This window comes from Priapulus caudatus, unplaced genomic scaffold (assembly GCF_000485595.1).
Source record: "Priapulus caudatus unplaced genomic scaffold, Priapulus_caudatus-5.0.1 Scaffold701, whole genome shotgun sequence".
In the NCBI taxonomy this organism is placed as follows: Eukaryota; Metazoa; Priapulida; class Priapulimorpha; order Priapulimorphida; family Priapulidae; genus Priapulus; species Priapulus caudatus.
The window spans coordinates 8,417-25,115 of NW_014577762.1; the positions used below are offsets into that span (position 1 = coordinate 8,417).

The window sequence follows — 16,699 nt, forward strand, 5'->3', positions numbered from 1 at the left end:
GTGGTTACCTCCTGCGGCAGCCGACGCACGGCACCATCTGCGCAAGCGCTGCGAACAGGTCCTTGCTGGTGACCATGAGCGCGAGGAGACGCTCATCGCGCGTCAACGCGTTGTACTTATGCCGGAACACAGCCAGGTCCTTCTGCTTGATGCCGACGCCGTCACAGCCGGCACACACGTCCGCAAACTCCATCACCATCTGTAACAGAATAGTAATGCATGCGATGTTAATGCAGCCAGCAGTGATGCAATCACTATCTTCATACAGCCAGCAGTGATGCGATCACTATCTTCATACAGCCAGCAGTGATGTGATCACTACAGCAATAGTAACATGAGATGTTAATGCAGCCAGCAGTGATGCAATCACTATCTTCATACAGCCAGCAGTGATGCGATCACTATCTTCATACAGCCAGCAGTGATGTGATCACTACAGCAATAGTAACATGCAATAGTAACAAAAAGTTACATGAGATGTTAATACAGCCAGCAGTGATGCGATCACTACAGATGTGATGTTACTACAGCTAGCAGTAATGCGATCACTACAGATGTGATGTTACTACAGCCAGCAGTGATGTGATCACTACAGCAATAGTAACATGTGATGTTAATACAGCTAGCAGTGATGCGATCACTACAGATGTGATGTTACTACAGCCAGCAGTGATGTGATCACTACAGATGTGATGTTACTACAGCCAGCAGTGATGTGATCACTACAGCAATAGTAACATGTGATGTTAATACATGTGATGTTAATACAGCCAGCAGTGATGCGATCACTACAGATGTGATGTTAATACAGCTAGCAGTGATGCGATCACTACAGATGCTGTAGTGATCGCATCACTGCTGGCTGTATTAACATCACAATAGTAACATGTGATGTTAATACAGCCAGCAGTGATGTGATCACTACAGATGTGATGTTAATACAGCCAGCAGTGATGCGATCACTACAGATGTGATGTTAATACAGCCAGCAGTGATGNGCAGTGATGTGATCACTACAGCAATAGTAACATGTGATGTTAATACAGCCAGCAGTGATGCGATCACTACAGATGTGATGTTACTACAGCCAGCAGTGATGTGATCACTACAGCAATAGTAACATGTGATGTTAATACAGCCAGCAGTGATGCGATCACTACAGATGTGATGTTACTACAGCTAGCAGTGATGTGATCACTACAGCAATAGTAACATGTGATGTTAATACAGCCAGCAGTGATGCGATCACTACAGATGTGATGTTAATACAGCTAGCAGTGATGTGATCACTACAGCAATAGTAACATGTGATGTTAATACAGCTAGCAGTGATGTGATCACTACAGATGTGATGTTAATACAGCCAGCAGTGATGTCATCACTACAGCAATAGTAACATGTGATGTTAATACAGCTAGCAGTGATGTGATCACTACAGCAATAGTAACATGTGATGTTACTACAGCCAGCAGTGATGTCATCACTACAGATGTGATGTTAATACAGCCAGCAGTAATGCGATCACTACAGCAATAGTAACATGTGATGTTAATACAGCCAGCAGTGATGCGATCACTACAGATGTGATGTTAATACAGCTAGCAGTGATGCGATCACTACAGATGTGATGTTAATACAGCCACATCTGTAGTGATCACATCACTGCTAGCTGTATTAACATCACATGTTACTATTGCTGTAGTGATCACATCACTGCTGGCTGTATTAACATCGCAGTGATGCGATCACTACAGATGTGATGTTAATACAGCCAGCAGTGATGTGATCACTACAGATGTGATGTTAATACAGCTAGCAGTGATGTGATCACTACAGCAATAGTAACATGTGATGTTAATACAGCCAGCAGTGATGTGATCACTACAGCAATAGTAACATGTGATGTTACTACAGCCAGCAGTGATGTGATCACTACAGCAATAGTAACAGATGCTAGCAGTAATGAGACTAACATCTTCCGATCCATCACACTGTTAAAAAACTCATCATTTTAAAACAATTAACCATCTAGCAAGAATGAAACCTGTTGCTACAATTAGCAATCTATTAGTAACTTTGTTTATACACATAGCACTCAGAAGTATGTACAGTGAGTTGATACATTCATCAGTTACACATATTTACATAATCTATCATTCTACTCAACACTCACACACACAGACGGCAGCTATACGTGCCAAGCACAATAACTCAAATATAGCCAAGACCAACTAGTGCTTTGCGAAAGTTACTGTAACGTGCAAAACAGTGGAAAAAATACACGGGTGCTCGGGGCGATTTAGCCCCCGAAATGCCAAAAAGAGCCCCGGAAATGCCAAAAAGAGCCCCCGGAAATTTGCATAGATTTCAATGCAAACCAAATTTTAGAGTGCTATTTTCATGCACGCGAGTTTAAAAAGTAGCCCCCGAAAAATAAATTTTAATGTTTTCCCTGGTGCAAAATAAAAACAATTAAGCTTGTTAGTGGTACTTGTATGGTTAACTCACTACATCATATTCCTCATTTTGCAGTTTCTTTCAAAGGAAATTCAACGAGTATACCGCAAATGCTCCTATTTATTAGGAAGTCAGACATATATTGTGAGGATAGTAGTTAATTTGTACGGTAAATGCTTGTGCTTTTTTTAATCTACTATTCACAACTAGCGATCTAGTCAATTTAACACCATCATTAATTACTGACCTCGTTAATAAACTAGACAGCAAGCTGAGTTGTTAATTACATTATGTATTTACAACGACTCAAAAACTATGAAGAGAATGTGTGCAAACTGATCATGTTGCCCAGTATCAAATAACATAACTTAGTACATGAATAATGTAGGTGGGTGTGTAAGCGCCATAAGAAACCCGTGGTACTAATTCACTGTTTACAAGCATGACATGCCAGCCAGACAGCCAGTGTCTCAAACTCTAAACTACTCTAAAACCGAGGAATACGAAATCAATGCCGGGGCGAATAGTTTCTACTGATTGGGGGACTTTACCAGGGCATTACATTGCTTGCGCAGCGCAGAAAAAACTCGCGAACACTTTTTCCGTCACAGTTTTTCAACATCGTACACGTATAAATGCAAGCAAAACAACTTTCGTGTAATACGATGCTGACCGCACGTGTGAGTGAACTGCACTGATCTGATCTGCTCACGATCACGCAGTTGGAGACTTGTAGAGGCCACATTACTGTACATGCTATTTATCGCGGGCACACGCAGACAGACAAACACGCACGCACGCACACGACTATTCACGCCAAGCTAAAAAATGGCAAGAAAGACAAAGGCCTTGAAAAACATGCATATTAGCAAAAGTACGATAATAAGAATTTGCATAATATTGATATTAGCACAGCTAACAATGAAAGCCAGGCACCAAGTGGCTAAGATTCAGGTTTGGGAGAATTGCTAACATTTTGTGACTACAACTTCTCATTTCATATCACCTACAAGATTTACTCTCAGTCTGGAATTAAGTAAACATTTGTGCATGAAACAGCACATCTTCCTACTCCAATAAATGAATTAGGTCATATTTTAATTAAGCTGGAAAATATGGCACACACAGACACGCCCTGTTTCTATTATTTAGCTGCAGTGTTACAGAAATGTTCACCTCTAAAATAGAACTGTGCCAATTGTGTTTTTAGTTCATGCATCAGTAGAGACTCCAGTCAGCCACAGACAGGCTTTTACGCGCACAAGCCCCACACCCGTACATGTATACAGTATTACGCGTACCGTCGATGTTACAACAGGTAAACCATGGGACGGGAGACGAAGTTGCACCATTACACATAGCATCAGGAGAGAATTTACAGAAGATGCCTTCATTTGCACAGCCCGCTCGTTTTGTAACAAGTGCGGAAGTCGACATTTATTAAAACAATGGCTATGGTCACAACCTGTGATAAAAAATAGTGCACTGATAAAGAACAGCTTACCAAGTTTCGTTTAGTAAATTATGAATGATGTACATGGGTTTTCACACACTTTCTTCTGTAAATATTTCAACAACAACTTGGTGTTAGCTCAGATATTCTCAACTATTTTCCCATGTGCAAGGGGGTTGATCTGCAGGGTACGCACTATAAATTATAATCCACTAGTTATCATAGCAGTTTTCCTGTGGCTTACTGCTAAAATACCGTTCCACAAGTTCACTGCCAGATTACTACACGGGGTGGCGTCTGTGCTAGTCATGCAAGACCAGTCACAAAGCAGGCCATATGACTGCTTTTATTTGTAATGCATACCTGTATAACACTGGGTATGTGTACTGTAGACATCTTTACAATATAACATGTACAGCAAAACAGGCTGTTCAAATGTCTACGCTATAAAACAGAGTTCAAACCACTATCCGAACCAGTGCCCTATGACTTTTACACTTGAATATATGTAGATGTCATAAATGGTGTCGCACCTAGTCTGTATGGACTTATAATCCATTAAACATCAAGTATGGTACTGAAAACCAAGTATATGAAGTACATTCAAAAATTGTGAATGCATTAAATTATGGTCTTTTGTTGAATGTGGTTGCTCCAAGGGCATACTAACACAAATGTATCTGCAATATCACCCAATATAAGGCAGAGATACAGCCACAAAAGCGTCACTGATGTCAAATGCTGTACCATGAATATAAATTTAAATATTAAAAGTTTTCTTCCTTATAAACACAAGTTCATTCGTACTTACAAAATAAGCTACAAGTTTGACAGCTACAGAAAATTACATAAATTTTATTGGGATGCTGATAATAACTATTTGAGCAAACTGAAATTCCTGTTGAAATCCATATTATGGAATTGTGCATGCACAAGAAATATCTCTGCCCACTTAAACTATGATCATATTATGCTAACATAATACAGGCATATATCCCAAACAAAATCTCCAAATGTCTATGTGGTTGCACTAAACCCGAGCATTCAACTAGAGACTACTAGTACTATGCGTACAGCGAAGTATTAGGCTATAAGATGAATAAAAAATGTTGGAGCCTAATGAAGATAGGTTTTTTTCCACTCAGTCTGGTGAAATTTCTCTGCTAAGCAGCAAATAAGTGAGACTTTTTATGTACGGTACATTTACACTTGATTGCTGATCCTAACTGATAAAAACTACATGAAAACTACTCAGTCAATGCCTTGCTAAGTTGATGACAAATTTCATGTCGTGGAAAATATACCCCACCCTCACACCTAACCAACTGTTTTTCTTTCTCTTATGAATGTACATACCACCGTTAATGCCAAGAACGACTGAGAGTGTGAGTCTATGCATTTCCTAGATCTATTCCCTTCAAAGTTCTATTGCAGGAAGTTCAAACAATATGCCAACAAAACTAAATATGCAATAATCACACAAGCCAACAGATAAGAAGGCCAGTGCACATATTGTTTTCACTAATATAGTAATATGTCATAATCAATGGCTTCCCAAGGAACTAGGCATATTATGAGGCAGGCCACCTTTATTAAGTAGCTGTCATCTATAGGACACCAAAACTATTCACTGGATAACACATCAGATTTTTAATACAAACAACATAGTGCACCCCATTAACAAGATTGTGGTAACATTGCATGTACTACAACATATTCACATACTTGTCTCAGAATAAGATAAAAATCATGATAAATTCATCAAATTACACATATTGTCAATCAATAAATGGCATTAGTACATAGAGGTAACTGTTGTGTAATACGTATCCCTTTATAATCCTTGTTAAGGATACTCACCACGTTGCGCAAGGGTATTGCTCTAGTGAAGATTAAACGTTTATTGGCGAATGAATCGAATCAATCACTTGTTTTATTTATAGAGGAGATATATCTCTATGCTCAAGCCAAAAAATTTAGAAATTTCCAGCCACCTAATTATGTTACCACACAAATTTTGAATTTTTATGTAAAAATGGTATTTTGGATATTTCTCAACTACCAGAAGGAGTGAGGATACAAAATTTTTGCCACATGTTAAGCACAATATGGACCAAAATAGCCCATCAGGATTTTTCTTTAATTTACATATTTACTGAGAAAACTCGAAAAAACTGCTTAAAAATCAAGTTATGTGTAAAATAGAAATTTAGCGAATAAAGAGACATAACTAATAAAGTAAGGCACTAATAACAATCCCTGATGGGCTTTTTACCACAAAATGTTACCATTAAAACGAGTGTAAAATTAAATTAATCCGAGTTGTAATCACAGAGAAATATCCATTTATACATCGGCTACTATGTCAGAAATCGAAACAGAGAAATCAGCGTTTTTCTATTTTTCACAATGAGTGACCGCCTGTGTGCAAAATGGGTGAACGATTGTGATAGTATCTATTGTTAGTACTTATTGCGACATATCCATGACTAACTGACACCACATAATTGGTAAAATTTCCATGCACCTTGAGAAATTCTGAGAAATTACGAGGGTAACCAACGCAAATTCATGAAAATGGCGCAAACCCTGACGTCACTGTCAACAAACGCGCGCCTTATGTAAGGTGCGTTGCGAGGCGTGAGAACTATTTTAGGCCTCTTGTGGGATACTTATTGGATCAGGGTAGTAGTACAGCTGTAGCAGGGTTGATGTTGATCAGGAGTAGATAATAGGGAATTCCCTATTATCTACTCCTGATGTTGATGGATACTGGCTCAGTGAATATCGTGAAAATGCTGGTTGTATCATTTGTCTGACGTCATAAATGAACGTCAGCCGCTGCTTACTACACATGTACGCGGGCAAGCAAAAACGCTCTGACAGTTCACATGTCCCGTTATATGGAGAAATGAACATGTACACAGGTGGCACATAGTGTTAGCCATCGAATAAAGTTGAAAACGAAAAATCGATGAAATTTCATGCACAACGTGGAGAGTATCCTTAATACTGACTAATAATACCCTAAATAATGACTTATTATGAGACTCATGACAATGTATGTGTCAGTAGTGTCATTGTGTTCACTTTCTTTGATCACATATATATATATGTACAGACAAACTTGCAAGCAATTTATCATTGCTAAAAATGTTTAGGAAGACCTGTGCCAGTCTTTTACTTTAGCATATGACTCGTCAAATGACAGTGCTCAATTTGAGATATAACAGTTGCATGTACATACACTAGCAGTAGAAGTTCATGATGGGCTCTTACAAGTGCATGCATGCCCAGTATGAGATAAGAGCAAATTTGTTCGATATAAATATACATGCACATACGATTTTACGATGTTTTTGCAATTCGTGTGCACTGTCCACATTCAGTGGAGTGTGCCATGCACTCTTTGAGATGCAGATATTAATCAAAAAGAAACATAAAACTTGCACGTGCAAATTCCACACTCTATACTAGATAGTAAGTACTACTAGTACTAGTACTAGTACTGTCTAATGTTATGTTCTCGTACTTGTCGGTGTCCACTACACTGGATATAATGACAAGGTAGTAAGTGCCTACAGGGATAAACCCAATAAACAAACAGGTGCATAATGATGATGTGAGTGCAATGCAACTGGTGTCCTCTTAAAGTGGGTTCGCGTGCATGTGGGAGTGAAGGCAGATTGGAATCATCCGGGAAAAAAAGGAGAATTTGAATGCGTTGTTGTTGCAGTGCAGGTGCCGAAATTTGTGGGGGGTTTTCGATCTGGTACCTGACATCCTCGGGATCAGATATCTATTCGCCGGTATTGCTATGAGGTGGTTTACAACCTTATACATCACTACACTCGAGTTAAAGCGTCTACGATACATAAGTTTAAAGTTGTTGCCACCCGAGTTGGTCCTTACTACGAGCTGACGTACTGCTATATCGCCCATAGGTGTTTGTAACAAATCTTGCAGATCTGTTTTGTATCATTTCTAGCTTATATTTATATTTCTCTTGGTGTGGGTCCCACACTGATGAGCAGTAATCCAGGCTTGGTAGTACAAGAGTTTTGTATGCTCTTTCCTTAATGTGCTGATGGCTGCAGCCCAGATTTCGGCGCAGAAAGACTAACAATCTATTGGCCTTCACACATATGTTGTCAATGTGTACGTTCCACCTGAGGCCACTGTCTAAGTGAACTCCAAGATACGGGTTGGATGTGACATACTGCAGTGAAGAGTCGTGAATGCGGTAGATGTACTTATGATGTTTTTTGCGCAGAAGGGAGATATTCATGATGTAGCGTTAAACTCCATCTGCCATGTCGATGTCCATAGTACCAGCTTGTCAAGATCGTCTTGAAGCGCTTCCTGATCTTGCTGGTTGCTAATCTCGCGGTACAACAGATAATCATCTGCGAATAATCAAGTTTGGGAAGCAATGTTGTCTGGCAAGTCGTTAATGAAAAGGAGGAATAGGAGTGGGCCTAGTACCGTTCCTTGTGGAACTCCTGAAGTGACAGCAGTCCAGTCAGAGAAGTCTCCTTCTACAACTACACGCTGGGTACGCTGGGTGAGAAAAGCTGCTATCCAGCGTAAAAGTTTTCCACGGATACCGTAATGGTCAAGCTTCTGAAGAAGGCGTTGGTGTGGGACCTTGTCGAAGGCTTAAATACTGAAGTCCAGTATTATTACATCTGTCTGCTTCCTGTTGTTAATGCTGGTTGCAAGGTCCTGAGTTGTTATTAGCAGCTGGCTCTCACAGGATCGATTACTACGAAAGCCATGCTGGTTTTCAATTAGTAATTTTTTTCCTTTGAGGTGATTTCTGACTTGGCTATTTATGATATGTTCAAATATCTTGCTAGATATTGATGTAAGCGAAACAGGACAATAGTTGCTCGGGACGCTCCTATTGCCCTTCTTAAAAACTGGTGTGATGTTAGCCGTTGTCCAATCTTTGAAAAGCTGTCCAGTATCGAGAGATTGTTGGTAGATGAATGAAAGGATAGGCGACAGGACAGGATCTGCAATTTTCATTATTCTTGCTGGAATCTGATCTGGACCTAATAGTAGTACTAGTACTAGTATGAGTAACTATTAGTATTAGTATACTATTACTAGTAGTACTAGTAGTAGTATTAGTAGTAGTAACTAGTAGTAGTACTAGTAGTAGTAGTACTAGTAGTAGTAGTACTAGACCGAATAATTCTGTCCCATATAACCTTTTTTATATTTTGGTGAGGGTTAATATTGGGACAGAACGGGGTTCATTGAAAATTTTTCGTGAGATCGCATGCAAAATTGCATGCGCTGAGAAATGCGGCCGCGTATGCCGCTTATTGCGCGGAAAAAAACCTAGACCGTTCCCTTCTAAAAAATGACTTTACCTTGCTATTGATATGTTATACATTCCATTTCAATCGTTATTCCCTTCTAAAAGATTTGTTTTTCATAAATCACCGCTTCCGTTCAAACTTTCCTAATTACATCGCCATTTACAAGCCAATCCAAGGACGCAATCACGAGCGAGTCCTATCAGGCACTCCTGCAGGCGCCACAGATACAAGCAGAAACCAGGGGCTATTGTAAGACTCGCCTGATTGGTCTAGATTGTTCTGTAATGGCGATGTAATTTAGGAAAGTTGAACGAGCGTGTTTATAAAAAACAATCTTATTAAGATGTGAATAAACGATTGAAGTGGAATGTATACACATATCAGTAGCAAGGTAAAGCCATGTAGAAGGGAACGGTAGGTTTTTTCCGAGCGGCCAATAGCGGCGTACGGGCCGCATTCTCACGGCGTTGCATTTTGCATGGCGATCTCACGAAATTTCAATGAACGCCGTTCTGTCCCATATACTAACCCTCACCAAAATATAAAAAGGTTAATATGGGACAGAATTATTCGGTCTATAGTAGTACTAGTAGTAGTAGTACTACGACTCACGAGTACGGCACGATCAATCGGATCATCTAAAGCCTAGCATTTGCAACTGAAATTATGTTTGTTCTGTGTGAGAGTCGATGAGTCGAGTGAGATGTCAAGTTGGACAGAAGTAACCCATCGTAAAATTTTTACCGTCTATATTTAATTAATAATAACAGCAATATTTTGGTGATAACCAACGGCAACGTCCTCATAGTCATACTTACTTTCAGTGATTCGTCTATGACAAGAGGCACTTGCCGTTCAAGAAATTTGTAGTCGTCTTCCCGACAAACTGCTACCAATCGAGCCATTTCGCATTCAACGGATAGCCGGTTAATTATACGATGAATATTAATTACCGGTTAACAAGAAAATATTACGGTAAAGTTCAACAGAAACCGAACTTTTCAAGGTTTTTTGAGTGAAGCAATACCAAAATGGAACACACAATTGTGACCGAACCACGTTGTGGGATAGACGAGTACGAATCCGCTCTCAGAGAGAAATATAGATCTAATTATTTTGTAATAATTAAAATACATAAAAACAATTTAAAAATATTGCAGTTATATATTTATTATTGTTCCTTCAGCTAAAATCATTCATTCATCATTTTCCTTTTTTTATTGTATTTGCAATGGTATAAGCGGATAAATATACCAAGTTGTCAACCAAGTAGATCGGTTACCTCCTGCATTCCTTATTTATATTCTTCTTACTATTTCTATCTAATGCTTATAACTATATTATGACTATATTCCACTTTTTATGTGAAATTTTAATCTTTTTATGTTTACAAATGTCTTGGAAAAAAAACGTTTAGTAGAGCTGTATATCAGGTGGAAACAGCATAGCTTATGAGAGGCTAACAACATGGCAGCCACCACAAACTGGAGTAATTTAGGTGTATCTATTTCCAAAGTTACACATAATGCAATTCAAGCATTAGGCTTTAAAAGGGCAACCCCTGTTCAGGTATTTAAAATGAGATTATATGTTATTTGCTATATTAGTTTAGATATATTGTTTATGGTAAATTTGCCCTGGCTTTGTCAAATGACAAATGACAAATTGGCATTTGAGGCTGATGCTGCACAGTGACAGTGCACTGCAGTGCTGCCCAATGCCTAGCCCGACCAGGCTGTACGAGGGATTGTCTATATAATACAGCCTAACACCCTTCCATACAAAAAACTTATCACCTCTGCAGATCTAGACGATCTGCAGCCGGATATCCGCGCGAAGCGCTCAAACGCCGCCCCGCGGCGCACTTTTGCAATTTCGCTGCCCTCTTCCCAACGCCAGTACTCAGTTCCTTTCCTAGGGTTAGCTTGAAGCCGGCTTTTCGCTCTCATCGCCAGTTCTGCGCATTGCACGAGGGATCGCACTACCCAGTTAGGTAGAGACGGGCTAGAAAAGCTCCCAATTTGTTGTTCGCTACTAGGCGCGCTTTCTTTGCTGTAATAACGGAGTTTTTTGTTCACATTGTAACAATATATAGCGCTGATGCGTAGCGTTGACTGGCTGAGCTTAGAAGATCCGATATAGAGGAACAATAGAACATGTCTTCGCTATTCGTAATCAATCCAGTTTACAGTTAGTTTCATTGTCACTCTTATCTGCTATTGTATCTCTGCATAGTTACACTCCTCATCAAACTAAAGATTTCAACATGGTGGCAGAAGTGCCTAAACTGTGAACAGTGGGAAGCTTGAACTGTAAGTGTTCCGTAAGAATTAACGTGAAATTCCGGAGTGCTCCGACTCGTACGGCCCAAGGATAGAGAACATGAGGCTCCAACAAACAACAACTGTGCTCGTACTCGTGCATTCATACCAGGCGACCTATCATATATGATGATATATAACGAGCGATCCCCAATGCGCGAGTCGAAGGATTGTATCGCAGACACTCACGGAATACCGTCTATTTTGACTAGCGAGTGCATGTACAATTAATTCACTAGTAAGGGTACTTTCACGTGAGGTACTGACTTTAACCAGCCTACAGGGCTGAGCTGGAGTCACTTAGACACTTAGCTAGGTTCACTACAGCGACGGAGCTAATAATATGACAAACTGGTTACGCGCGGGCGGGGGGGAAGGGTTACGTAGTAAGGCTACGCTAACACTAATATTAATAATGACGACTTTGCCTTAGTGTCTACTTAGCTATCTCGCGCGACTTAGAAATTGCAAAGTAGAGAAGTAGTAAGGCGGGTTGAGACTAAAGACGCAAATCTATTTCACTGACAACTTCGTGTGATTTTTCGTATGAGGGGCAGTAGGCCGTGACTGGGGCTGCGTTTGAGGGGGGTGGGTATTATTGCGATCGTTCCTGGTAAATTCCGTCGAAGATCTCGTCGCAAGCGTACCGACTGCGCCGGCCTTGGCCATTGGGCTGCGCGGCCGGACGCGGAAAAAGCCGCTTGTTGCACGCTTACAGCTGCAAGTAATGATGATAAAAAAGAAAAGAAAAATCAAGCCAGAGTTAATTGTTGACGTTGCGGAGCGCGGGGGGCGTTGGTGATGAAGACGTAGCCTGACGGATTTCGCCTCTGCAATGAAAGGGCTTTCTCGAAAGTTAAGCTTTGAGAAAGTTTTCTGACAGGACGCGAACACAGGCCACGCGGCCCGTCGGGTGTCGATACCGAGCCGACGGATTGAGGGGGCGGGGGGAGTAACACAGTTGAGAGGGTGGTGAGTGTTATCATTAGTGGTCTCACCAAGCGGATATGAACTACTTTCAACATGACGTCAATTATTCATATTTAGCAGGGGTTAGGGGGAAAGCGGCTTTTGCCCCCTTGCCAAATTTTCGCTGCCGGGAGGGGGCGTGGCGAGCTTCATTTAAACTTTGGGCGAGCGGGGACGGCAGATAGGCACAATTCAACAGGCTTCCATTTTGTTTGCGCCTGGAGAGAACAGATTACGTGCTGTTAATATAAAACATAAGTCTCTGTTCGTAACCGAGCTGTGTCATGCCCGAAACACAACAGAAGACTGACGAAATTCTCGGCGTCGCGAACCTTGGCCCAAGTAATGGAAATGAGCTGCTCAGCCGCCCAACACCCTGCAACGCTTTGTGCAGAGTGCAATGGCGGGCTCGTACGGGTATCGAAAGCACGGCCGCCTATAGCCCATAGACTGGCACTCGCTCCACCTCTCGGCTTAGCTTAGTCACTCGATGGGTAATCGAGGTGGGAGTGAGTCCCAGTCTATATATAGCCTTTGTCCTTGCAGCCATTTCCATTACTGGGCAAGGTTCGCGAACGCGAAAATTTCGTTAGTCTTTCTGTGATTTCGTGTGACACAGCTCGGTTACGAACAGAGAAATTATGTTTTTATAACAAGTGAACACTGTTCACGTCCCAAATGTCTGCCCTCTGTGTCCCCCACTAAAATTGTGGACTGTTCGCTGGCAGCTATGGATGCGTGCGCCGGTCTAAGCATTCGGCGCACGGATCCATAGCTGCCAGCGCTGCATACTGTCGTAGGACGTTCCCGCGGTCGCGTGCGCCTTGCCGCGGAACTGCGCGCAAGATCTGCGCTCAGCACTTCGGGTCAACACCTCCTTTCGGCAACGCTTCTCTAATATCCCGTCTCATCTGGATGAATAACTCTGTATATCTCAAATAAAACTATTCAGTATTCTATTACCACCTTTGACTTGCCTAGTTTGAAATATGAACGTTAACTCACAGTTGTCCTGCTTCTAACCTAGAATGTAGTGATGCTGGCGTGCAAGCTAGCATTGCGCGCGCTCATTATTTATTCAAGGCGCTTAGCAAGCAGAGGTGTCGCACACAGGGCAGGCAGAGGTGTTTAATAAACTGACCGGATAGCATGGTTGACAGATAGAGTGCGGAGAGGGGGCACGCGGTGCTCGCGAAGCAGCAATCGCAGGTCACATAGGGATGCGGCCTGGCGAAGCTCAGGAGGTGAGAAGATAATGCCTGGATGTTGGTCACAAAGGCCGGGCTGTTATAAAAGGCGCGCTGCGCTTGGAGCGGGAGAACTCCTCTCATTGTCTCACCCCAACTGTCCGTGTCACACGTGTACTCCTTTTACTGTTGCTTTACCGTTGCTTTGTTGTTGTCAATTGTAATGGCTTGAAATATACGTGATTGTGGTACGTTACGCCTCTAGTTCATATTTCCTTTGCATTTTGCACTGCCTTTATCATTACCCGGTACACACTATACGTCACGCCAAGTACAACCTTACATTAATTCATGGTATAATCTGCTAATTCTCACAGCATATCAACTTTCCAATCAGCTTTACCTGCCATGTTTACACTGCACATGAGTCAATGGAAGAGAGACATGGAAAACCCGAAATGGAAAATACTCGCTGGAAAATATTACAGAAATAGTACAATAGCTGCACGATGGCTCTCACGGCAATTACACACCAAAGCAAGTGAAACGATGTTCACAAATGTCTGGGCCATTTGTAAAAACTTTAGATGACATGTTCTCGGATGTAGGGTTGGTTTACATGAGGATCGCAGATCGTTTAATTTCTCTTGTTTGATCCATTGCGGATTTTAGTCATAGTCGGAATGATAGCAAACATGGTGGCAAATTCATAAATTTGGTTGCATTCGTCTCAAAAAGTTGCTGTAACCCCGTAAGTACCCAGCGCATCGTAGCGCACTGATGGTTACAAGAAGGTGGATGTATACTGATTTATTTGGTATATCACATGTGAAGTGTTCTTTGGTGATACTTAGCAAATAAGACAACTACGTGTTTAGCTGCAGCCAATGTTTGAAACGGTATTTTAACCCTAGCAATACCGTTTCTTGGAGCTACCCAATGCCATGACAATGCCATTAAATTGATCAATGGCATCGTGGTCCATGGACTGAGTCTGATGCCACGGTCCATGGACTGAGTCTGATGCCACGGTCCATGGACTGAGTCTGATGCCGTGGTCCATGGACTGAGTCTGATGCCACGGTCCATGGACTGAGTCTGATGCCATGGTCCATGGACTGAGTCTGGTGCCATGGTCGAATCGATGCCCATGGACTCAGTCTGATACCATGGTCCATGGACTGAGTCTGATGCCATGGTCCATGGACTGAGTCTGATACCATGGTCCATGGACTGAGTCTGATACCATGGTCCATGGACTGAGTCTGATGCCATGGTCCATGGACTGAGTCTGATGCCATGGTCCATGGACTGAGTCTGGTGCCATGGTCCATGGACTGAGTCTGATGCCAGGGTCCATGGACTGAGTCTGATGCCACGGTCCATGGACTGAGTCTGATGCCATGGTCCATGGACTCATCATGGACCACGGCATCAGTCCACGGACCATGGCATGAGTCTCATGCCATGGTCCGTGGACTGATGCCGTGGGCCATGGACTGAGTCTGATGCTGTGGTCCATGGACTGATGCCGTGGTCCATGGACTGGTGCAATGGGAAGCTATACCCTAAATAACAATAACATCGTGGCTATTGAATTACTAAAATAGACTGGAGTTTGTTAATAGTTAGCTGAACAGAACGAAAAACCAATGAGTCCAAACTACATGAGCTTCAACTCAAGCATCATATCAACTGCTTCAATTCTGCATGTTGTCACAACAATGTACTATATGCAAGCTATATATGACCACTTAGTGTATAGCCCATGTGGTTTTCTCAATATTTATTTATTACAGGCAGCGTGCATACCTCAGTTTATGAGAAACAAGGATGTCGCTGTGGAGGCGATAACAGGCAGTGGAAAGACACTAGCATTTGTCATCCCCATTTTAGAGATACTTCTAAAGCGTGAAGATAAACTGAAAAAGAAGGAGGTAAAATGGTATATTATTTACAAAGTGTCAGAGCTTGAATTTCCTTTTTAGTCATTATCAGCTACTCTACCTGGTTTATTTAAGAAGTTAAATTATGATAAGAAAACTGGTGCAATGTTAGAACTTAGAAACGAAACCTACCTGCAGAATGTGGAAAAGGAAGAAAAATGTAGCTGTAGTGTATGTAAAAAATGTATTCATAGAAATATAGACGGAAAATTTATATACAATTACTAATGAGATGAGTAGGCAAGAAAGAAGGTGAGAGCATGGTGATTGAAGCAGATCTATGGGTTACATGACAGACAAATGGTGTCTTTTATGTTGACAGGTTGGCGCTATCATTGTTACACCAACACGAGAACTGGCTCAGCAGATTGATGACGTACTGTCGCACTTTCTCAAGTTCACAAAGGAGCTAACGCACATTGTCTTTGTGGGAGGCGGAAGTACTGAACAGGACATCACACAGTTTGCTGAGCATGGGTACATTTCACATTCTTGCATGGTGCATTCTCAGATAATGGGTTCATTCATGTCTTCAGAAAAAGATGATAGAGATTCGATTCTATATCGTTTGTTGTGAAACCTCTTCAGTTTATGAGTAACCTCATCATCAGTGACATGTCAAAGTCTGTGTTTTGTTCTATATCATTTGTTGTGACACCACATTAGTTTACAAGGAACATCATCAACAGTGACAGGTCAAAGTAACTTTGTTTTTTGCATTAAAGTGCCAATATCATTACGGCCACACCTGGACGCTTGGAGGACATGTTTCGGCGTAAGCAGGATGGCTTCAACCTTGCAGCTCATGTTAAAAGCCTCGAGGTGCTGATATTGGATGAGGCTGATCGGCTGCTAGGCATGGGGTTTGAAGACAGGTTAGTACAAGTAGTTACGTCAAACAACCTGTTTGATTTATGTAACAACCTGTCTGCCTCTATCTACTCTTCTCTCTCTCTCTCTCTCTCTCTCTCTCTCTCTCTCTCTCTCTCTCTCTCTCTCTCTCTCTCCTCCCTCTCTCGTTCTCTCTCATTGGCGT

The 16,699-nt window shown here is 41.6% G+C and overlaps 2 protein-coding genes across 2 annotated transcripts in view; one reads left to right on the forward strand and one right to left on the reverse strand.

Annotated features, from left to right (window-relative positions):
• Positions 1-10,290, reverse strand: part of LOC106812924 (gametogenetin-binding protein 2-like) — a gene marked incomplete at its 3' end in the record, with an annotated part of 17,751 nt that extends 7,461 nt beyond the window's left edge. Inside the window, exons 1-2 of the mRNA XM_014816934.1 lie at positions 10,059-10,290; positions 9-199 (exon numbers count right to left, since the gene is read on the reverse strand). Coding sequence (XP_014672420.1) covers positions 9-199; positions 10,059-10,145 — 278 coding nt within the window. The remainder of the gene's footprint in view (positions 1-8; positions 200-10,058) is intronic.
• A 291-nt stretch (positions 10,291-10,581) lies between these two features.
• The window catches only part of LOC106812927 (ATP-dependent RNA helicase DDX55-like), a 30,472-nt gene continuing 24,354 nt past the window's right edge, over positions 10,582-16,699 (forward strand). Inside the window, exons 1-4 of the mRNA XM_014816937.1 lie at positions 10,582-10,809; positions 15,517-15,654; positions 15,986-16,140; positions 16,389-16,538. Coding sequence (XP_014672423.1) covers positions 10,708-10,809; positions 15,517-15,654; positions 15,986-16,140; positions 16,389-16,538 — 545 coding nt within the window. The 5' untranslated portion in view covers positions 10,582-10,707. The remainder of the gene's footprint in view (positions 10,810-15,516; positions 15,655-15,985; positions 16,141-16,388; positions 16,539-16,699) is intronic.